Consider the following 24648-nt stretch of genomic DNA (forward strand, 5'->3'; position numbering starts at 1 on the left):
TAAAAGATAAATTTTGTAAGTAAATCTACTTACTTTACCAAAACAAGTGTCTAAAAATTATTCTTTAAAAGTTACAAATTATCTGCCCTTTGACCTTTCTTATTTTTGTAAATTATAAAAAATAACTGAATTATAATATTTAAAATTTTTTTATCCCCCACTTCAGAAAAAAAATTTTTTTTTACTTATCTTGAAAACTAAAAATCTAATAAAAAACAACCATAAACAAAAGTTTTAGAGAAATTATTCCTATAATTTGCTATTTCTTTCTTCAGTGTACTTTCAGAACTGACTGAGTAATGGATAACGTGCATAAAATTATTAATATTTTTTAAATGCATTTTTACAAATAACCTGGATATGATGAGTATAATAAAAAAATTAACTTTTTTTTTTTAGTTGCTGAATAAGTTTGTAAATTTACTTCTTCTAAATGTCTTAAGACAAAAAAATTCACAGGAAAAAATAATACCTATCTTTGAATTCTCTGAAATTTTTAGATAAAAAATTTTTACAAGATAATATGTAATAATTTTTTTCATAAAACACTGACCAACAACAATGTTCATCAATTAATGTTAATTGACCAGTTGCCCTTTGGTCCGAGAAGATGGTGAATGACATAAAAATCAGACCCCCTCTGACCTAACGCTGATATTTGTTCTCCAGATACAGACAAAACTGGGTTGTACACAACAGCAAGTAGTAGCATAGTAGACAAGTAAAAACGAATTGTTTTTCAGTGAACAAGAAATTAAAGGTAGTTAACATCCATTTAAATAAATATGGTATAAGTACAATCTCGACGGAGGTCATATAAAGTATGATAAGAGCTCTATCACATTCTACTATATGAAGAATGATTTGGCAAAAGACTTAGATGTGTGAGAATCAGATATAAAGATGTCATCTTTTGGTTTGTTAAAGATAAGTATGAACAATACTAGAGTAAACAATACTATCTTTGGTATCAATACAATAACTGATCAGAAAAATAGATTGTTCTGAAGTATAAAATTAGAAAAAAAGTGTTATAATCTCAAAATTCTTGGATTGGCTGGATATCAATCGGAAAATACTTCTTAAAAAAGATTATTGGAAAATTATTTAAGAAAACCTACGTATGAAATATGATGAAAGTACGGATGAAATTGTTTCTGCAAAAAATATTATGATTTAAATGCGATATATTTTGAAGGTTGGCAAAACTAATGTTTTTGTAAATTCTCAAAATGCACAATGAATTTTATCACTAGAATAAAACAAAATTTTATACTTATTAAAAAAGATGTTTTTTTTAATTTTTTAATGGTTTGTTTTTTAATTTTCTAATTAAGTAATGGTTCAGATTAGTTGAAAAATCATATTTCTTTTTCCCGTGTTTGATGTCAAGAGGTGTTTTTTTGTTTTGCATTATTATGTAAATCATCAAAAAATGTTTCATTCTTATATTACCAGGTCAAGTGTATGTTTGATATTTATAGAACCTAGATTTATATCAGAAGATTTTTTTGGAAAAACATCAAATAAAATTTCTGCTGTAAAAAAAATATCACATAAAGTTAATCAAGAAGAGTAAAGTCAAAGTCACTTAAGTTATCTAGGAGTCATACAGTTATTTACATACAGCAGATGAATTTTGGTCAGTTTTAATGGAAATAAAAAAAATTTTTAAAGCAGCCCAGTTTTCAAATACTGAAGCCAAAACTTTTGAAATAGAAGACATCTTCTTCTTCCCTGGGTTGAAATGCATTACCCAATTACATTCAAAAAGTATCTGTAGGTAAACGTACCAAAACACTGGAAATTCCATTGAATAAAATAAATAGTGAAAAAAATTGGCATTTAGACATTTCTTTTAAAAGTCTATGCAGTAAAATGAAATTTAAATGGTGCACTAAACAATGATAAAAGCTCCCTAAGGGGAAAATTCATTAACTTTCATTTGAAGACTTTAATAGCCAGCCATAATGGTTCCTCTACCATAACACTAGCCAATTAATTTTTTCTCAAATTCAGATGGCAAAAGAATATTTGATATTACTTCAAACAGTTTTTGAGCAGTATAGTCAGAACTAATGTTATTAAATCTTAAAAATTGTTTAATAATTTGCTGACTATGGTTACATATCTTAATGTATTATTACACTGGAAAATTTGATTAATGTCAGTGGAACCATCAATTTCTACAAAAAAGAAGATAAGACTAGACCAAATTTTGTTTCATAATTAATTATTAATACGATCTGCAGCATCTCTAAAACTTCTATTTTGGATTTTTTTGGTCACTGTGATCTGTAAAAATATTCATTATTTTTCCATTGTGATTTATTACCTCTTCAGAACATACATCAAAAAATGAAGTTAATAGTAATTTAAACTTTCCAAGATTAAGGGAACCAAATGAGAATAGCGAACTAATCGTTTAAAAAAAATTACTATCCCAACAGCTCTCATAGTAAGTATATTTAACTGAAAATGTTTGATAAAATTTGCCATGAATAACTAAGAATATATTTATATTACATTGTTTATTTCTATTTACATTTTTTTTATTAGTTTAAATTGAATAACAGATTTCAAATGTTCTGCAAATATATATGTTTATATATTGATCAAGCTGCATTTGCAAAATTGTCAAAACCAGCACTATTCCAAGTCACTTTCTTGACAGCAACTAAACTGAACCAATAAAAAAATGTATTTAAATTAAAACTATCACACAACCTCTTTCTACGTACCAAGCATTTTTAAAATGAAAATTGTTGGATTTGCTTAGGGGGCAATTTATACAGGTAACATATTTTTTAAAGCAAAGTGGGAATTCAATAAATCATTCTTGCTCTCTTCTTTCCAGTGATTAAATCATCCAGTCATACCACACTATCAGCTCACTACATCACATCTAGAGTTGTAACTCAGGACCTAGTTCCATCACAGGTGACCACTTGACAGTCAACTATGAAAGGTCTTTTAAGGAATACTCCTTCGACTGAACCAAGCATCATTACAGTTCAGAGAAGGTAGCTCTCGGATACAACAGGTTGCCACTTAGAAGGTAACATGTAATTGGGAGCATTGGGATGCCCTAACACATGAATAAGAACAATACAAAATCAAAAATCAAACCAAAGCAAATTACTTACATTTCTACAAACAGTGTAAACTCACTCATGCAGACTTGTAAACTAAAAATAATAACTGACCTAATGGACCAACCGTCATCATGGAACTGTAGGAAATAAGAAACACTGACCAGAATGGATGCCATGGAATTTCAAGGATATAGGCTCTACTATCTTGCAATAAAATATGCACATTACCTACTTAAAAAGTTAACTTTTCTTGAAATAAAAATATATGTTTTCATAAAACATTTTTCTCATCTTTTGAAAAATAAACATTTTATAAAAAAAAAAGTTTGGATAAAACTTTAATATATGTTCCAAATTACCCTAATTACAGAGGCGAAACAAAAGCAAATTTTAATAAGAATTTTACATGTAAATTCATAGCCATTGGTCTCACACAGAGATAAAGAAAAGCCAAATTTAAGCTGTAGTGTAATAACTTTATGCTCTACTTTGTGTAATCAATATTTTCAGATATTTTACAAAAAAAAATTATGAAATGTCTTAATTTTTGAAGTAAAAAGCAAAAGAAACATTATTTTAAATTACTTTTTATACATTTAATTTTACTTTTTTTTGATAAATTAAATTTAGACGTCTGAACTTAATAATTCTGATGATATATTGTAAGCTGTTTCAAAAGATAAAAGGTCGATATCCTAACACATCAAAAACTTATAAAACTATTGACAACATAAAATAAAAAAATATTATGATCAGTAAATCACTATTAGAGCAGTTACTCTAGAGGCAGAAAACCCTTATGTGTGAAATAATTTTGACAGAAAATTTGGGTACAAAACAAGTAGCAATAAGATTTTCAATAAAAAGCATATGAAAAACATTGGAGAGCAATTGTTCACTGACATTGCTGATTACTCACAATAACTTTAATATGTCAACAGGTAATGAAATGTGGGTGTACAGTTACAACACTGAAACAAAATTCCAATCATCACAATTGAAGTTTTCTGAAGAACGAAGACCAAAAAAAATCATTCAAGTTTAGTTAATGTTTTTTATTACAATGCATCATCCCTTATGAATTCTTATCTAAGATTGTGCAATCAACTAACAGTAATACTTAACAGTTTAATATCATCTACATGAAGCAATCTGAAGAAAATGACCACAAATGTGGCAAACAATTCTTGGATTTTGTATCATGATAATGTTCCAGCTCACACTACTATTAATCCATGACTTTTTTGCAAAAAATATCACTATACTGATGCCACATCAGTATAGTATATTGTCTGTAGGCCCCTGCAACATTTTTCTTATTCCCACTGATTAAGAAAACATTAAAAAGACAATCCACAACACTAGATGAAATCAAGAAAAATTGATAAATGAACTTTAGACTATCAAAAAATTCTTTTCACAAATGTTTTGAGAAAAATTATTGGCACTGCATTGTATTGCTGGGGGACTACTTTGAAGGGGGTAATATCAATATAGAAGAACAAGTTCCTATTGATAAAAATTCTCATATCTTTTATCACACCTTGTGCACGCACAATTACGATAAATGTATTAGTAATATAGGCTTATCAAATGTTAATTTTAAGTTTTATTTCTTAGTTTAGCTAAGCTGCTTAAAAATCTCAACAAAACATTTTAAAACATAAAAAAATTAAAAGAAATGTTTAATTACACTATTTTAATTTAACAAAAAAGATTCCTATAACTTCAATACTCATAAGAACCATAACTTTTACTTCAAGAGCAATAATTGCATCACAATTTTATGTAAAATATAAAATAAAACTATACTGCTAGATGATAAGCATCATGGAATACCAGAAATATTATCTGAATATCATGGATATTCACTCTCTGATAATCATAACACTTGAAAGTGAGCAGATAAAAAATTTAACCACTTTTACATTTAACTTATTTGTCTGAAATTTACCACTAATTATTATTTAAAACACCATTAACATCTTAAATATAAATATATAAAATACCAATAAAAATTACTTTTACAAAAAAAGACATCATCTTCTTAAATATAATCAGTACATTAAATATTTTAAGATCAGACTATGTAACTTTTCTCCAAAATAACTTTAACAAAAGTCGGATTGAGCCTCCAAGAGGTGCAGCCTCTTAGAATAAATAGGAAAAATTTGTCTATTAAACTGAATCTAAAAAATTTCAAAGCTTCATTTATCATCAAATCACACGCCACTAGATCACATCTAGAGTTGTACTCAAGACCTGCCCAACCACAGGTGATCCCTAGACAGCCAATCATGAAAGGACATTAAGGAATACTCCACTGGTTGAACCAAGCAATAGCAGAGTTCAGAGAAGGCAGCATTCAGATAAGATGGGCTGCCACTTAGAAGATAACATGTGATTGAAAGCACTGGAATGCTCAACACTAGACACACAAACAAAAAAAATACAAAGTCCAAAATCAAACCAAAGCAAATTGCTTACATTTCCACACACAATGTAACCTTCCTCATGACAGGTGCTAAAATAAAAATAATAACTGACCTAAAGGAACCAACACAAAATTCCCATCATGGGTCTGCAGGATATAAGAAACACTGACCAGGACGCCATGGAACCTCAAGTATATAGGCTCTACAAAGGTATACCTGGGAAGAGAGTGATGAAAAATATCCCACAGTTTGGAACAGGCTTTTTAGTCAGCCTCAAAATAATAAGTCCATAGAAGAATTGAAATCACAATCCTCAAGAATCTTAACACTCACCCTAAAACCAACTAATAAAATCTTCACCACAATAAATGCCAATGCACTCAGTAATAATAAAAATAACTCTCCAAAAAACCAAAAAGAAACAGAAAAGTTCTGGGATCTACTTGACCTGACTATAAATAACATCCCAAAAACCATGTTAAACAATTAATCAGACTTCAATGCTAGCCTAGGCAGAGAAAAAAGTTACCATGACATCATCAGAAAATGGCCCACCCAAAAGAAAACAAACAGAGACTTGTTGATCTCAAATCAAAAGGAAAGCTCAAAAACTCAAAACCTGAAAACACCCCAAATACACTAAACTAGGATTCTAAGGACACCAAACTAGGATTTTTTGGGCAAATCAGGAGAATGCAAAATTCAAAACTTCTGAAACAGTTAGTACAGTATAATCTTGACTCAAAAAACATCAAGACAGGATGCAGATGGATCAGAGAAATAAGAGAGGATCTGAAGGAAATTGGCCTTACACCAGAAGATACCACAGATAAGATAAAATTAAACACGAAAAGAAAGATCAAAAACACTTGCTTCACACTCCAAAAAAAAACTCACAACATGAACATTTTCAACACTAGAAAGGGCACAAAGATTGGTACATATGAGAAGGTACTGGCAGGACTACAAGGCCTTTGATGGGACTGCAGTCCCATCAAAGAGACTTGGATAACAGACTGACTTAAGTAATCCTATGTGGTTATAAAAGATAATATTAATTATTACTGTTAAGTATATTTTTTTCTCTAGATACAGATCACTACTCAAATAAAATTTAATCCATGATGATTATATAAGCCAATGTAGAAATAATATTCTTAGCAATAATGTACAATTCTAAATTTTGTAAGTGTAACTTTCATGCACGATAGAAGGGGAGTTTAGACCCAGGTAAAGGGTAGTAATGGTGCCAGAATGGGGTAAGAAATACACATATGATTGAAAGAAGATTGAACATTATCTTATACTGTATAAAGGTTCATACACCAACACATACTCAGAGGGAAGCAAAATGGACAACTCTGCATTCAAAACTTAGATTTACTGTACTTAATTAATTATTAGATAGAATAACACTATAAATTTTATTTTTTTAATTTTTCACAAAGGATACACAATGATCCTTCAACAGTCATTGAATATACATGATCCTTATTTGCAACACATGAAGTAATAATACTTTCAAGTCTTATGCATGACACCACATTTGGCTGCTTAGAAGCCAACCACTCAACTACCAAAAGCCACTGGTTATTTATGCAAAGGACTAAGATATTTTGCAATAAAGTAACTGGTAAAACAGTTATAGCACAATCAGAGAACTCTGCAAAAAAACATGTTATTTCAATACTATATACACATATAAACCAACAATACATATATGTATTGTATGTAATACATATATATATATATATATATATATATATATATATATATATATACACAATATATATGCACAAACACAATACAATATATATACACACACAACAATAATAATAATAATAATAAATAAACTGTGCTATTTGACAAAGCAATGTTCATATTCATGGAGGAGTACAGCACTCTTGTTTTGTTTGGCTATAGACAGAGATGGAGATATTAAACAACAGTACATTCTAGACTTAGTCCTTTTGAACAAAGTGACATGCTTGTTAATCCGTTCTAAACAAGAAATGTTGTCTGTTTAAAATAGATTACTGTATTTTATTAGTTTACATTAGTAACAACATATCACCAAATTGCATATTGCTTATAACTACATGCCTATTTTAAACTTTTAACCCATAATTCTATGACACAGATCTCTGTTTGTCATACTATCATTACTTAAACCAAAACAATTTATATAAGAATTTTTTACTTTATTTACTTTTTTTTAGTACGATATATTTTCTTCATGCTTGTGCTAGTACATTGACTAAGAAAGCAATTATTTTTATCTTATTTAACGCTCTGTAATTCTCATTAAATCTGATTTAAAATTTTCTTTTCAATAATTAAAAATATTGCATTATTTAATACAATCACTGCATATCGAACTGCACATCTGACATAAAATATTTATTTATCAGAGTTATTTTTATAGTTTTAAATACAGTTGTTTAATACCTTAGTTTGAAATTTTATTTATTAAGTATATTTATAATTTTATCTGTTTATTTAATATACAAATAAGTATTTTTTTATCAACTGTATTTTTAAATGTGGTTAATCTTTTTAAACATCTCAAACACTCCATTCCCTTTTTTTATTGTTTAATTACACTTTTTGATTATTCATGAAACATTTCCTATGTCCTTTATCTAAATTTTTTTAAATATTTATTCTATATTCATAAAACATAAACATAACACTCCTGTCTTTATTTTACTACTTTTTCTGATTATAAATATCTAAAAAGAAAAAATTAATAATGTTGTTGTTGCTAATGGTGGCTGTTAGCAACAACACAATGTTGGAGATGATCTCTGAAGTTTTGTACGGTTCATTCACACATATCTCGGGGTATGGCATTATCTTTTTCAATAATTTGCTATCTTAGCTCTGATACCCATAAGGGCAACATTTAAACTCATTTTCCTTCAGATATACTCAAAGAAATAAATCACAAATGCTCAAATTGAGTGACTGAGCTCCCTCAGTCCTCATCGCCCACTCAGAGAGCCCAGATGTCCAGGAAAAATTTCTCTCAAAACATTAAGTGAATGTCAGGCTGAGTGAGCTGTAGCCCCATACTGTTGGAATCACAAGTCTCCCAATCCCTCTTCTTCAACAATCCATTCTTTGCTGCAGAAAATTTTGCAACATTGAGAAATAATGTTTGGGTTTCACAATCACATCGTCCTCCTCAAAGAAATATGGGTCTATCATACCACATTGTGATATAGCATAACACACCGTTAGTTAAGGAGACTGTAGTGCCACTCATGAATAATCTAGGGTATATTTTCAGTCCAGTAGTGGAAATTTTGCTTATTCACAGCTCCACTGAGGTGAAAATGTCCCTCATTGCTACTGAAGAAAGCTGCCTTAGGAGTGATCTGTGCAAGCATTTTGCTCATACAGATTTTGGCGGTTGGCATAGTCTGTTGGACTCAATTCTTGAGACATCATTATTTTGAAGGGTGAAAATTCAAATTTAAATGCAGAAATCTCCTCAAACTATGGTCTGACATTCCTAAGACAACAGCATGCCTCTGAGCAAAAAATCTTTGCGATTTCTCAATTTGCAACTATCACCAGCTGTACATTTTCTGGTGTTCAAATGGATCTGCGTCACCCAAGTGTATCTCTTCTTAGTGTGCTACTAGTTTCCTCCAACTGCCTAACCCAGGACCAAACTATGTTCGCATTAGGAATGACACTGTTACGTGTAATGTTGAACTGTTGCCAAAAAGCTCTTTGCGTCATGATCACAGGTTGGCTGTTTTCAAAATATGTGTGCATACAAAGCCATGATGTGCTTCGGTCCACACCATGTTGGCTACTGAAATGGGGTCATCTCGACAGAACAGAGGGAAACCATGTGCATCTGCCTACTCCCACCACCACCCAAACATTGACCCCTCCTAACTGCTTAGTCAGTTCTGCTAGACTCTTTAAAAGGGTTATTTATAAATTAACAACAGTCTGGTAATAAAAATGAACAAAATAGAAGGGGAGCAGAAAATGTTCAGACTCCTGAAATTTTCCTAGAACACAATTTTTTCAGTCAGAAATTTACCCAAAATTCCAAATTTATCACATCTGCCATGCCAGTCACAAAATGCACAGTTTACGTCTTGCTTACTTTTAAATGTCAACATAGTTAATTAATGTACAATTACAATATTTTATACTCGATATACTGTATATTGTCTGTATCACTTAACACTATTAAAAGTAACTTAACTACTTCAGTATTAAAAGAAAACGATACACTTGCAGTCGGCCAACTAATAAAAACAAAGAAACACTATTGCCTAACCAAAAGCAACTAAACAAATAGTGCATTACAGAGGAGACAATATCCACCCATGCACGCACACTGTTGACCATAATGCTTCTAATCAGTAAGCGTCCCTTGCCTGTCACAATTTAAGTCTATGAGTCATCGCTCACCAGGAATGATGTTGCTGTCTTTGTTCTCAATATACCTAATACTCAATAGGATGAAGCTTTTTTTCAAAACTTGTTAAAAGATCAATTATTCCAGTTAATAATTGTAAAAATGATGTGATCCAACATCAGTTGATATTTTCATCATGATTTCTATTTTTCGTAAGTAATAAAAATTTCTGTGAATTTCCCCGGACAACCCAAATTTCCCCTGAACCACGTTCGCGCGTTCTGACATATTCTGCCAAATAATTTTTAAAATTTACTACATGCAAAAGTTACATAAATACTTATAAAATATTTAAATATCACTAAAAATATTATATATATATATATTACCAGTAAGGTCTAATAAATCTTTAAACTGATGTGCAGACAATTCTGACTGCTGATCCACTTGATTATTTTTAATAGTATATAAGTAAAAGGCATTTGTATCTGTTTTAATGAAAATTGTACCATCACTTGAAACAAGGGCACTGCAAAAGAAATCAGGTTGTTTAACAAGGAAATTAAAAAATAAAATAATAAATAATAATGACGCGTCAGCAAAATTAGAAGAAATCTTGTACAGTCTCCTAAGCGAATGGTTTCAGGTAATTCTATTGGCAACATCAACCCTCTGAGAATCTCTACTCATAACCCTTAGAGGGTTAATCTCAGAGCAGTTCCTGGAAACCAAGAACCTTAAATGTACCAATGAAGCAGACCAATCAACTTTCTCTAAAGAATGAAGGGAAAATTAGATTGACATTACTCTTATAATAATTATTTAACGAGTAAAACTAGATATTGAAATGTCTATATCAGGGTAATGTCTATATAACATCAGGGCAAATATTACTGATCATAGGCTTACAACAAAATTACACACATTTCAAAAAAATTATACTATTTCATCCAAGTAAAACCAAATAAGCTAGAAAAAAATTTCCTTAAGGTGGATGCACATTATGAATGTCTGATCACCAAAATACATGTAATGGATAATTTGGAATAGAAGTCAAAATACGATGTACACAATACGGCAGCTTTCAATCTCATCATGTCTGTCTGCCAATGACTTTTCCATAGCGCAGCATTGTAGTTTGCAGGACTTCTCTATAGTTTGGTCTCAGCAGTGTAACATTTTGATATGTTGAACATAGTGCCTATTACCACCATGACCAACAACCCATCTTCAAAATTAATACTGAGAAAAAAAAAAGAATCTTGGTAGTTCTGTACGCTTAGCATGCTGAACATAACAAATGCAAAAAATGCGGCAAGAAAAGTACTACAACTGAACAAATAGTTGTTCCCAATATAACATTAAGAAGAGATTATTACTTGCCTTTATATATAGGAAAGCCTCAGTGGCTTGAAAAAGTAGACCTGGTTATGATCAAAACTGGATGTCAACAGTGGTATAACTTCTATTAATATAGCAGTGATAAGTGGCTCAAGTTATGGTTTTGGTAGGCAAACCCCCAATCAAGTGAGAAGAATTTATCACCAAGTTATCTTATAATTTGCTTAGGTTATGTTTACATTAGACGCACATATTTTTAGGATGTAAGAATAGCATACTTAGATGTCAACTACAGCCCGAGAGGATTTATTCAACCTCTAATAAGTTTATTTTATCATTTCCTTTTTATTATTTTGTATAATTGATTGCTATACTAATTTTAATAACATTAAGAGCTTTTTATAAACAGATCCCAGGTCTAGACAGTTAGTAAAGCCAATTGGAAAACTGCAAAATAAATAAAAGTAAACCAAAACCAAATCTTCGCATTCTTGACAAAGTCTGCATGTAATTGTATACCTAGGTCAATCTAAATTTTTATATGTTTTTCAAACTAACTGTTTTTCAAATGCTAATATTCATGTCATTACCATGTTTTGCTAACATACTAATACGCGTGTGTGTGTGTCCATTGTTCTCAAATTTTTTTTAAGAACCATTCATGTGAAATACAGACTGGTAGCTAATCTATCATTAGAATAGTGACAGTTATATCTCAGAATGATGAAGCAATAAAAAATTACCATATTTTCTGTATATTAATTTTAATTTAAAAAAGTATTACAATTTTTTTATTTAATGCAAATTTTTTAATAATTTTTTACAAAAATATTTATTTACTTTATAAAGAAATTAAACATTATACATTTACTTATATTATTGATTAGAGTATTCTTGAAGAAAACATTCAGTAAGGATGGTGCTGCATGCTTGAAACAAGTCAAAGAGATATTTGGTTCAGTTGAACTTAATTTTAAGAGCAACTAGTTAACTAGCAATTAGCATATAGTGTTACACAGTAAAACATTCATTATACAATAAATTAGATATGCTCTACTGGTTTTATAAGTTTACAACAGAGTATCACATACAAATATATGTGCCATTTACAAAACTATAAATTTACAAATTAAACTCATAATTTACAAATTATGATTCACAGGACATGAAACTCTGGTAGAAGTTAGTTCTCATCTATTCTGTGCTCAGAAAAAAATTCAGTTCAATTTATTAAGTTTTTTATGCATTTGATAACACCAAAATGGAAAATGAATAAAACCAATAAGGAGCACACCACAGCCACAACATATGAGGTGCTACCCAAAAGTTTGGGGAATTTTAATTTTGCGCGTGAACCACTGCTGGTACGACCTGCTGCCACTAGATGTGTCTAACAGTACTCTTTGTGAATCAGTGTTCCAACAGCTGTGACGGTTAGAGGCTGTATTGTTGACTTCCGTGCGGTTGTGTAACGTGTTTTACTGCTCAGCAAAGTTCTAAATGGCTGATTTTAAAGGGCAAAGAACCTGCATCAAATTTTGCTTCATGCTTAAAAAAACTGGTGGAGAAACCCATCGCATGCTTGTGGAAGCATTTGGTGACAATGCTATGAGTAAAAGTAAAACCTTTTTGTGGTACAAACGATTCAAAGATGGACGAACGACAGTTGATGACGATGAGCTTTCAGGAAGACTATCAACAAGCGCAACACCAGAAAACATCGTGAAAGTGCGAGAGGCTATTGTTGCAGATCGTAGACAAACAATCTATGATGTTTGTGCAATCGTACAAATCTCATATGGGTCCGTGCAACGCATCTTGTCGAACAATTTGAACATGAGACGCATTGCTGCAAAATTCGTACCGAGACTGTTGAACAGCGACCAGAAACAAAATCGCGTAGCTGTCTGTAGTGAATTGAAAAATTCAGCAACAGATGACCCTAACGTCATCTCCAACATCATAACCGGTGATGAGACATGGGTATACAGGTATGACCCTGAAACTAAGCAGCAGTCGTCGCAGTGGAACTCGCCAAGTTCACCGCGGCCAAAAAAAGCATGCCTAGTTCACAGCAACGTGAAGTCCATGATGTTTTTTTCAACATCAAAGGTATTATCCATAAGGAATTTATTCCTCTTGATCAAACTGTCAATGGGATGTTCTATTGTGAAGTTTTGAAGTAGTTACGTGAAAGCATTAGGCGCAAACGTTCAGATCTGTGGGGTAACAACAGCTGGATTCTGCACCATGACAATTCACCCGTGCACACATCGCTAGCCATTCGGAATTTCTTGGCTTCCAAAACGACGGTAGTGATTCCCCACCCACCCTATTCGCCTAACCTTGCCCCGTGCGACTTTTTTCTCTTTCCGAAAATAAAGTTTCAATTGAAAGACCGTTGTTTTAACACAATTGAGGAGATTCAGGAAGAAACGCAGAACGTGCTTCTAACACTTATACCTGCAGACTTCCAGGGATGCGTGGAATCATAGGAAAAACGCTGGGATCACTGTATCAATGCCCAAGGGGATTACTTTGAAGGAGACAGTGGAAATTATAAGTTATGGTAAGCTATTTTATTTTTATGGTAAAATTCCCCAAACTTTTGGGTAGCACCTCGTATAACAACTTTCTTGAAACTCATGACTTTAGGACATGTAACAGCTGGAAGATTTTAGAAAGAAGATGCTGTACTAAATCTTATGCTTTTATGGAATATGAAAAAAGATGATGAAAATGAATTATCAAGAGTTTCTGATGATTTCACTGACGACTCTTTAAACTTCAACCTAAGCAAGTATGACTGAGGTAAAGCGATTTCTCAAAATGTGAACTTGAACAGTATGGTTCAAAAGCAGTTATATAATATGATAATATATAATATGAGCAGTGGATGGAATTAGTTCACAACAAAGTTTTTAAATTTATGGATAATTCCATATCAGCAAATATTCAGAAATTTTGTTGCATTAACATTTTTTAATTTGATGAAAACTTGCACTAATAGTGTCAATTGGTAAAATAATTACCAATCTTTTAGACAAGAACAATTTTTTTGTATTCATAAATACTTTGTTCCTGAAACATAAATAATTTTATAAAGCTCCAAAATACAAGAATAATGTTTGTTTCTAACAAAGCAATAGGTCGTTAGGCAAGTTGGGGGTCAAATTTCCAGTAAATAAGTAGTATCATGTACAAAATTTCAGTAAATTTCCAAATCGTATCATTATTAGTATAAACCAACATATTAAAAAAATGAAGATTTGTTCACTGACTTCTTGTTTAAGCTTCAAGCTTATAATATAAGTTGATATCACCTGGCAAAAAAAAAAACTACTCAATGGGTCAATCCATTTGAAGTGCCCAAGGGTGGTTGTTTGACCAATTAAAGAAAAAATTAAAACTTACCCACTTGTTTCCTATGTGACTCATGATCTTAAAACTATTTTTTTTTTTAACTTTTTTATTTAAGCAGTTTACCTGTGGAGGCCATTATTGTTATGGTGTACACACCTACTTTTGTGACTAACGGTTTACAGAAAATATCATAACTAAAAAACTATTGGTCGTGAAAGGATGAAACTAACACAATTTAATCATATTTTCTCAAGTTAAAGGATTGGTCCAGTGATTTATTTACCTATCTCTCTTCTTTCTGTGAGAAAATTACCAATAAAGTTGAACATGAAAAACAGTGAAATTTCACTTTTGGCAATTTTTGTCAACAGGCAAGGATGGCATACAGAGTTGGAATTATATTTTTACATAGTTATACGTTAGTAGTTTTACCATAACTAATATTAATGGTGATATACTTGCCGCTAAATTTATATGAATTTTTGAAAACTAATTTTTTTTAAATTCAAATTTTGGGTTCAAATTACTCTGATGGGGCTGGTCATAAAAATCTCAAAATTGCACAACCTGCAGTGTTTTTGTAGATTTTTGTAGCAAATAAAAATGTTTCTGTGATTTGTACTAATAAAAAAGTTATAACCTCCCAAAAATCATAAAAAACCTGTTATTTTTATTCACTGAATAAGTGCTCCAAGAAGGTTTCTTGTCTTCTTGGCACTATATAATATTTTTATACTTACTATAATTAAAATAGACTTGTTTGAACCATTCAACCGCAGTGTTCATGTTATAGCAGGTGCTTGAAGTCTTTCCGTTGGTCAGGAAAATTCATGTTGCAACATGCTAATTTATGCTTGTTGCATCACTTAGCTTTACAATTACAGACTGGTCAGTCTGACATTAGTCTGCGACCTCTTCACATCTTTACTGAGTGTCTCAATTTCATCCTGTTTAAAAGTGTTTATTAAATAAATAAGTTTTACTTAATAATACTATATCTGCAAATTTTAAAATCGGTTAAATTTTTACATTACTTTCAAGTAATTTCACATAAAACAAAGGAAGCACGATGTTCCATAGAAATTTATGTGAATGAAGAGTGTCATAAAATCGTGTATGGTACAGTGCCAAAAGAACTCATTAAAATTTATGAATTTAGTGATGAAAACCAACAACTTATATTTTTACATGTTAATTCATATGTCACTGGTGTTTGTAAATATACATGAAAAAACGTTTTTGTCAAAATTCAGTTACCTGTATGGACAGTTCTGTTGTGACCCTTTGAAAACTCGTAAAAAGGCAGTTAAGAAGAACTTAAAGCTAATAACGTTAGGAGCAAGCTATTAAACAACAGATTTTTCCAAATTTAAATTTAGTTCCTGAAAAGTCTCTTTGTATTAACTGTTTCAAAAGTATTTTTTCTCAGCAGAACAAAGAACTATATGAATGCAAAAACTAAGGGCAATGCATTGCCCCACATCACAATATTGAACAATCAAATGCTGCTTGTAGCATTTTGGGTGCATCACTCCATCAAAATTAAAAAATTATGCACAAATCTAAGGCCATCAACATTAAGATTTAAAATACCAGGGTTATTTTTTTTCAAGGTCGGATCGGTCACAAAATAATGATCGGATGAACCTATGTGATGCGCAGCATCTATAGCATGGCCTTCAATCACGCCGTGTCACTTTGTTTATTTCTGAACACGCAGGTAGCACATAAACATGTCTACAATAATAACATCTCCCACCAAGTGTGAAGTGCGTGTGGTAATTCGATTTCTTCAGGCTGAGGGGTGTAATGCAGCTGATATTCATCAACGAATAAGTAATGTGTACGGTGAAACTTCAATGAGTGACAGCAAAGTGCGGCAATGGTGCAGGAACTTTAAAGCAAGACGTACAGATATTCATGATGCAGGCGGTCAGGGAAGGAAGCGAGTGTCAACCGATGATCTCGTTGACCGAGTGGATGAGGCAATTCGAGAAAATCGTCGGTTCACAATTTCTGTATTGAGCGAATCACTCAACCTGAAATTTCAAGGTCAGCTCTCTACACCATTGTGAATGAGAGACTTCAGTACCGCAAACTGTGTGCGAGATTGGTTCCCAAGATGCTGTCCGACCAGCACAAAACAATGAGAATGGACGCCTTCCTAATGTATCTTCAGCGCTACCACAATGAAGGAGATTTTTTGAACAAAATGATCACAGGGGAAGAGACATGGGTCCATTTCGAAACTGAAGAAACAAAAGAACAATCCAAACAGTGGATGCATACTCATTCTCCCAGAAAATCAAAGAAGTTCAAGCGAACCTTCTCCAACAGAAAGTGTATGGCTACTGTGTTCTGGAACCGGAATGGAGTTCTCTTGGTGGAATTCATGGAACGTGGCACGACCATCACTGCATGACTCTTCATCGTCTACGAAGGCCAATTCAGAATAAGCGGAGAGGAATGTTGTCATCAGGCATTGTGTTTCTTCATGACAATGCTCGGCCTCACACTGCAGCTGTAACAAAGAAGCTCCTGCAGCGTTTTCGATGGGATGTGTTTGATCACCCACCATACAGCCCGGACTTGACTCCATCCGATTTTCACCTCTTTTATCACATGAAACGCTGGTTAGGAGGACACCATTTTGGCACAGATATCGAGCTGCAGACCAGCGTAGAAACATGGCTGAAAACACAGGCGGCTCCGTTCTATGATGAGGGTATTGGAAAGTTGTTACCACGCTACGACAAATTTCTAAATCGGAGTGGCGACTATGTAGAGAAATAGCGTAACTATGTAAGTACTTGTTACAAATAATTTTTTTTTTATTTTCACTAGTTTTAATTTCGTGACCGATCGGACCTTGAAAAAAAAAAAATCCTCGTAAATAAGGTATCTGAAAAATTAAAAAAGTCTTGAATTTTCTTTTGATTTCTGAAAATGAAAATCCTGCTGAATCTTCTTCACATGAATATGATAACCTTATTTTAAAACTAAAAGAAAAATGTGTTCTTCCTTCCAAAGAAGATCAGGTTAAAATTATCAGTTTACTTCCCCAATTTTGGGCCAGATCAGATTTAATATCACAGTTCAGTGTGTCTGAGCATTTGGTTAGACTTATTAGAGAATTAGTTAATGATTAAGGTACTCTACCGAAGTTATGTAAAAGACATAAAACAGGAATTAGCAACAACACAATTAAAAAAGGTGTGTTATGAAGATGACAATAATAGCAGGTTGTTTCCTGGTAAAAAGGATTGTGTTAGTACGTGTGTTAATAGTGTCAAAGTACATAAGCAAAAGCGCCTTGTTCCGATAAACTAAAATGAATATGTCTCCTTTAAAAATGAAAACCCTGAGAGAAAAACTGGAAAATCAAAATTCTCTGAACTCCATCCAAAATGGTGTAACTTGGCTGGTGCATCCAGGATTCGTACAGTTTGTGTCTGCCCCTCAAAACTCATAACTGATGGTCCCAAACTTAATGTTGATTATAAGGACAAACAAAGATGTCTATTGACATCTTTGTTTGTGAAAAGTTTAACTACAGCTGTATGATGAATGTGTGCTGTCTAGGTAAGCAGGCAGTGATTGACATGCTTAACTTTTCGGAAGAGTATAATGTGTTGCCAAATGCAATAATGTACAAACAGTGGTAGCAACTGCTAGGGCAGAGATGATTACTGTTTATCTGACCACAGATGTGTTTTTCGAATTATTAGTGGAAAAACTGAAAACATACTATTTCGTGTCAAAATCTCAAGCTCAATTTTTCAGGAAGAAAAAAATCAGAATTAGGTGAAGAAGAATGCTTGGTGTTGGCAGACTTTTCAGAAAACTTTTCATCTCGTTCAAAATAAGATACAAAGCTTCAATTGAGTCAACAGCCATCCTACAATTCACGTTCTATTTCAAGGAAAATGATGTATTACAAAAATATCTGTATTTTAAGTGATCACTTGAAGCACAATACAGCAACATTTAATTGCTTTTAAAAACTTTTAACAGACCATATCAAGGAAGTAAATCAGAACATTAAAAAACCCATCTATTTTACTAATGGTGCTTCAAGTCAGTATAAAAATAAAAAGAATTTTGCTAATTTGTGCAGTCACAGAAAATATTTTGACCTTGAAGTCGAATGGCACTTCTTTGGATCATCCCATGGGAAAAACGCCTGTGTTGGTGTGGGAGGAACAACAAAACAAGAGGTGTTAAAGGCAAGCCTGCAAAGGCCATTAAACAGTCAGATACTACACGTTGATGAAATATATTAATTTTGTAATCACATGCTGAAAAACATCAAGTATTTTTTTTTTATTAAATCAGATGAGATAGCTAAGATTTCAGAAACTCGTTAGTTTTGACTGCTGTGAAAGAACTGTTGATACTAGAAGTTACCACAAGTATATTCCTATTTCAAAAGGTATTGTAAGATGTTACTTTACTTTAGTCTCAAAGGGCTATGAAGACCACCCTGTGTCTAGTATTGTACCACTTTCACTTAAGGAAAAAACTCTATTGCTTGTGTGTATGACAGGAGAAGTGGTAGATATTAGCCTCGAAAATGACGATGTGCAGGTTCATTTTTTCACCCAGCTGGACCACATACATCATTTCAAAAGTCTCAACAAGACAAACTGTGGGTACCGATCTGTAAAGTCCAGAGAAAGTTTACATCACGTGAACTAACTACAATGACGGGTTGTTCTCACACAATTTTAAGAGAATTATCGGGAGATATCACAGCTGTTGGTTAACCACACTAAATAATAAACTTTCATTCCTACAAAAACAGGCTATTTCATTGAAAAATAATTAAAAAGAGTTTCAAAAATAAACCAATATAAAAATAAAAATGAATTCTTGAAAAAATATGTAGCCTACTAATGGAAATCTCAGTTTGGGTTGGTTTTACAAGCATTTATTAATGAAAATTGTATTAGGTTATTAGTATTGGTTATCATTAAATTATGACCTATGATTAATAATTTAAAAAATGTGAACTTCAACAACATAGGGGCTAAATATAACAAGAGCACTTATTTACAGAGTCAAAATGGTTTTTAACAAGTTTTTCATGATTTTTGAGAGGTTATAACTTTTTTATTAGTAAAATACACAAAAAAACATTTTTATTTACCATAAAAATCTACAAAAACACTGCAAGTTGTGCAAATTTTAGATTTTTATCACCAGAAGTAATTTGAAGCTAAAATTTGAATTTTTTTTTAATTATTTTTCAAAATTTATAAAATTTTAGGGGTAAGTATATTACCATTAACATTATTTATGGTAAAACTATTAACATATACCTACATATAAAAAAATTTAAACTCTGTATGCCATCCCTGCCTCTTGAAAAAAATTACCTAAAGTGAAATTTCACTGTTTTTTATGTTCAACTTTACTGGTAATTTTCTCATAGAAAGAAGAGAAATAGGTAATATGCCACTGAACCAATTATTTACCTTGAGAAAATATGATTAAATTGTGTTTAGTTTAATCCTTCCAGGGCCAATAGTTTTTTAGTTTTTTAGCACAAAAAATAAGTGTGCAAACCATAACAAAAATGGCCACCACAGGTAAACTGCTTATATAAAAAAATTTAGTTTTAAGGTCATGAGACATGTAGGAAACAGTGGGTAAATTTCAATTTGTTTTTGAATTGGTCAAGCAACTGGCTTGTTTTTTTGGAACACTTCAAATGGATTGACCCCAACACCTTGAGTCACAAAATGATTTTAAAGGTATAAAAGAGTACTAAATGTGATAAATTTCAGAATTTCATCATTCCTGAACATGAATTTGGAAGATTAAAAGCTGATCTTTTAAAATTCTCCAACTTGGCAACCATTGTGAAAGACTGTCAGAACTAGATAACTTGTTTTACAAGTACTGCTGGCATGAGAGAGTTACAAGGAAAAAACAAACAAAAAAGTAAATATAATTCAACATTACATTTACTCTAGTAATAAAACACGAGTACAAAAAATTAATTCCCTCTAATCTTTCTTCCTGTGTACACACTTTGCAATACTTAAAATAAGAATGAAACTGGGGAGAAATACATCAAAAGTTTCAGTTTTTTCTATTAGTTAAATTTAAAATTGCCTAAATAAAAAAAATTAAACAAATACTGCAATTCAACAAATACTTGTTGAATTAATATGTAATCATCTATTGTTAAAATATGGCTAATCCCTTTTATATGGCTATAAAAGGGACTATAAAGGATATATTTTAAATATACTATAAATATATTTTACACACATGTAGAAAGTAAATTTATTAATTACTCAGTAAAAACTTTTGTAAGAAAAAAGTTGGCTATAGATTACTTATATTTATACCACTTACCCATTGCTAAAAAATAACAATACAACTGTTGTACCTTAAAGAATTTTGCCCTTTTATAATATGAACAAGTTAAATTTTTACGAGAATTTCACTTGCCAATAAAAAAATCTAGCCAATAAAACTATCAAGATACACTTCACAGATATATTACATAAATATTGGCGAGATTTAAAAAAAAAAAAAGGTGTTCCAAAATACATGCAATCCAATCAAACAAAAGAAAAATGTTTCATTGATTCAGATGAAGATAATTAATATTTTACTTTCTAAACTAACAGAATTATAATTGAAAGAAATGCATGCTTAAAAACATAACTTAAATAATAATCAACTGTTAATATAATGAAGTTACCAGTCTCTAACTACTGCAGTATTTTCCCAAATCAACTGAAAGGATTGAGAGTTAGAATTTTTAACACTAAAACTATAAAGCGAAACGTGTCTATCATCTGTAATCCTTAATACATATATTTCAGAAGAAATGACGTGCAGTGATATTTCATCGTTATTCACAACAAAAGGCAGTTTTCCCAAAATAAAAGATTCCATTTCAACATCGAAACCGAAGTACAAAATAATATACAACTTCACAGTTAGAATATTAAACAATATCACTGATCTTCAGCTATTTATATACAAATCATCAGGACTTTTTAATTTGTTCAGGAAATATTAAATTACAAAGTAATCGAACATCAAAAATAAACATAACCTCTTATCTTATCTTTAACTGAACTAGTCAATGATGTAAAACATGATGAAAGTAACATGATGTAAAACACGCACTAACAACGATACTTAACATATGGTATTAGATAGTCTACTGGGAAGCTATACTAGCGCTTATTTTGGTATTATGATAAATTATGTGAAAACACGTATACCTCATACATGGTATACACTCATAAGTATACCTTTTTTTTTCTTTTTCCTGTTTAGTCTTCGGTAATTACCGTTCAGATAATACTTCAGAGTATGATATGTATGAATGTAAATGAAGTGTAGTCTTGTACAGTCTCAGTTTGACCATTACTGAGATGTGTGGTTAATTGAAACCAAACACCAAAGAATGGATTTGAATACTAGGTCATGGATACCGGTTTCTTTGGTGGTTGGGTTTTAATTAACCACACGTCAGGAATGGTCGAACTGAGAATGTACAAGACTACACTTCATTTACACTCATACCATCCTCATTCATCCTCTGAAGTATTATCTAAACGGTAATTACCGAAGACTAAACAGGAAAAAGAAAAAAAAAGGATGAACCTATGTAATGCGCAGCGTCTATAGCATGTCCTTCAATCACGCCGCGTCACTTCGTTTATTTCTGAACTCGCAGATAACACGTAAACATGTCTACAATAATAGCATCTCCCACCAAGTGTGAAGTGCGTGCGGTAATTCGATTTCTTCAGGCTGAGGGGTGTAATGCAGCTGATATTCATCAACGAATAAGTAATGTGTACGGTGAAACTTCAATGAGTGACAGCAAAGTGCGGCAATGGTGCAGGAACTTTAAAGCAAGACGTACAGATATTCATGATGCAGGCGGTCAGGGAAGGAAGCGAGTGTCAACCGATGATCTCGTTGAACGAGTGGATGAGGCAATTCGAGAAAATCGTCGGTTCACAATTTCTGTATTGAGCGAATCACTCAACCTGAAATTTCAAGGTCAGCTCTCTACACCATTGTGAATGAGAGACTTCAGTACCGCAAACTGTGTGCGAGATTGGTTCCCAAGATGCTGTCCGACCATCACAAAACAATGAGAATGGACGCCTTCCTAACGTATCTCCAGCGCTACCACAATGAAGGAGAAGATTTTTTGAACAAAATGATCACAGGGGAAGAGACATGGGTCCATTTCGAAACTGAAGAAACAAAAGAACAATCCAAACAGTGGATGCATACTCACCCCCAGTAAATCAAAGAAGTTCAAGCGAACCTTCTCCAACAGAAAGTGTATTGCTACTGTGTTCTGGGACCGGAATGGAGTTCTCTTGGTGGAATTCATGGAACGTGGCACGACTATCACTGCACCCTCATACTGCGTGACTCTTCATCGTCTACGAAGGGCAATTCAGAATAAGCGGAGAGGAATGTTGTCATCAGGCATTGTGTTTCTTCTTGACAATGCTCGGCCTCACACTGCAGCTGTAACAAAGAAGCTCCTGCAGCGTTTTCGATGGGATGTGTTTGATCACCCACCATACAGCCCGGACTTGGCTCCATCCGATTTTCACCTCTTTGATCACATGAAACGCTGGTTAGGAGGACACCATTTTGGCACAGATATCGAGCTACAGACCAGCGTAGAAACATGGCTGAAAACACAGGCGGCTCCGTTCTATGATGAGGGTATTGGAAAGTTGTTACCACGCTACGACAAATTTCTAAATCGGAGTGGCGACTATGTAGAGAAATAGTGTAACTATGTAAGTACTGGTTACAAATAAATTTTTTTTTATTTTCATTGTGGTTTTAATTTCGTGACCGATCGGACCTTGAAAAAAAAATAATCCTCGTAAATAAGGTATCTGAAAAATTAAAAAAGAGTCTTGAATTGTCTTTTGATTTCTGAAAATGAAAATCCTGCTGAATCTTCTTCACATGAATATGATTATTTTATTTTAAAACTAAAAGAAAAACGTGTTCTTCCTTCCAAAGAAGATCAGGTTAAAATTATCAGTTTACTTCCCCAATTTTGGGCCAGATCTAAAATAATATCAGAGTTCAGTGTGTCTGAGTATTTGGTTAGACTTACATTTACACTCATACATATTATCCTCATTCATCCTCTGAAGTATTATCTAAACGGTAGTTACTGGAGGCTAAGCAGGAAAAAGAAAGAAAGAAACACCAAAGAACACCTGTATCCACGATCTAGTATTCAAATCCGTATAAAAGTAACTGACTTTACTAGGACTTGAACGCTGGAACTCTCATAAGCATACCTAATGCGTGGTAAAATCACACGCGCAACATAAATTAGCTGGTAACTTCTCAGTTTTCTTAGGTAATTACTGCATGAGTAAAAAAATAAAATTGTTAAGGATTAACTTTAATCTTTTTCTGTGTATGTATATGTTAATATTACTGGTAAATTCTATTTTATTAATATTTAAAAATAATACCTTACTGAGTTTGAAAACACGAAATTTTAATTCTATTAAAATCACTTTTTGAAAGCCTTGAATTACTAACATTTTTCAACTGCCACTTGTTTAACGTTGATATTTATAATTTTTATTTATATAATTCTGTATATGAACTTTACTGATTCTTCGCACAAAACTTGTAACCCTTTAAACCTTGATTTCTTGCTTATTCGGTCATATTTCGAGGTGCTATTGGTGTTGAAAAATTACACCCGATCTCATCTAATTTGCACCATCGTCAGAATCGGGAAAAATTTGAGAATTTTTTTTTGAAACAAGAAAAAACAGTTTTAGAATTACGAGCTGTGACAACGATTTTACCTGGTAACAATTTTCAGAATCAAGATAGTACATTTGATTCTTAAAATAATGATAAATAATGTGACAGTCAGTGAAAATATAAGACTGCTTTTAATTTTTCGAGTTGATTTAATTAATAACTTTTCTAAGAAAAACATAGATAAATAATGTTGAATTCCTTACAGCATTGATATCGCACT

The 24648-nt window shown here is 32.1% G+C and overlaps 1 protein-coding gene across 1 annotated transcript in view; it reads right to left on the reverse strand.

The window, feature by feature from the left end:
- LOC142317519 (spatacsin-like) overlaps nucleotides 1-21710 on the reverse strand; it is a 185104-nt gene extending 163394 nt beyond the window's left edge. The window contains exons 1-3 of the mRNA XM_075354080.1: nucleotides 21340-21710; nucleotides 10307-10446; nucleotides 6984-7193 (exon numbers count right to left, since the gene is read on the reverse strand). Of these exons, the coding sequence (XP_075210195.1) occupies nucleotides 6984-7193; nucleotides 10307-10446; nucleotides 21340-21536 (547 nt within the window). The 5' untranslated portion in view covers nucleotides 21537-21710. The remainder of the gene's footprint in view (nucleotides 1-6983; nucleotides 7194-10306; nucleotides 10447-21339) is intronic.
- Nucleotides 21711-24648: the final 2938 nt, after the last annotated feature.

The sequence above is a fragment of the Lycorma delicatula genome, chromosome 1 (genome assembly GCF_047948215.1).
Source record: "Lycorma delicatula isolate Av1 chromosome 1, ASM4794821v1, whole genome shotgun sequence".
NCBI lineage: Eukaryota > Metazoa > Arthropoda > Insecta > Hemiptera > Fulgoridae > Lycorma > Lycorma delicatula.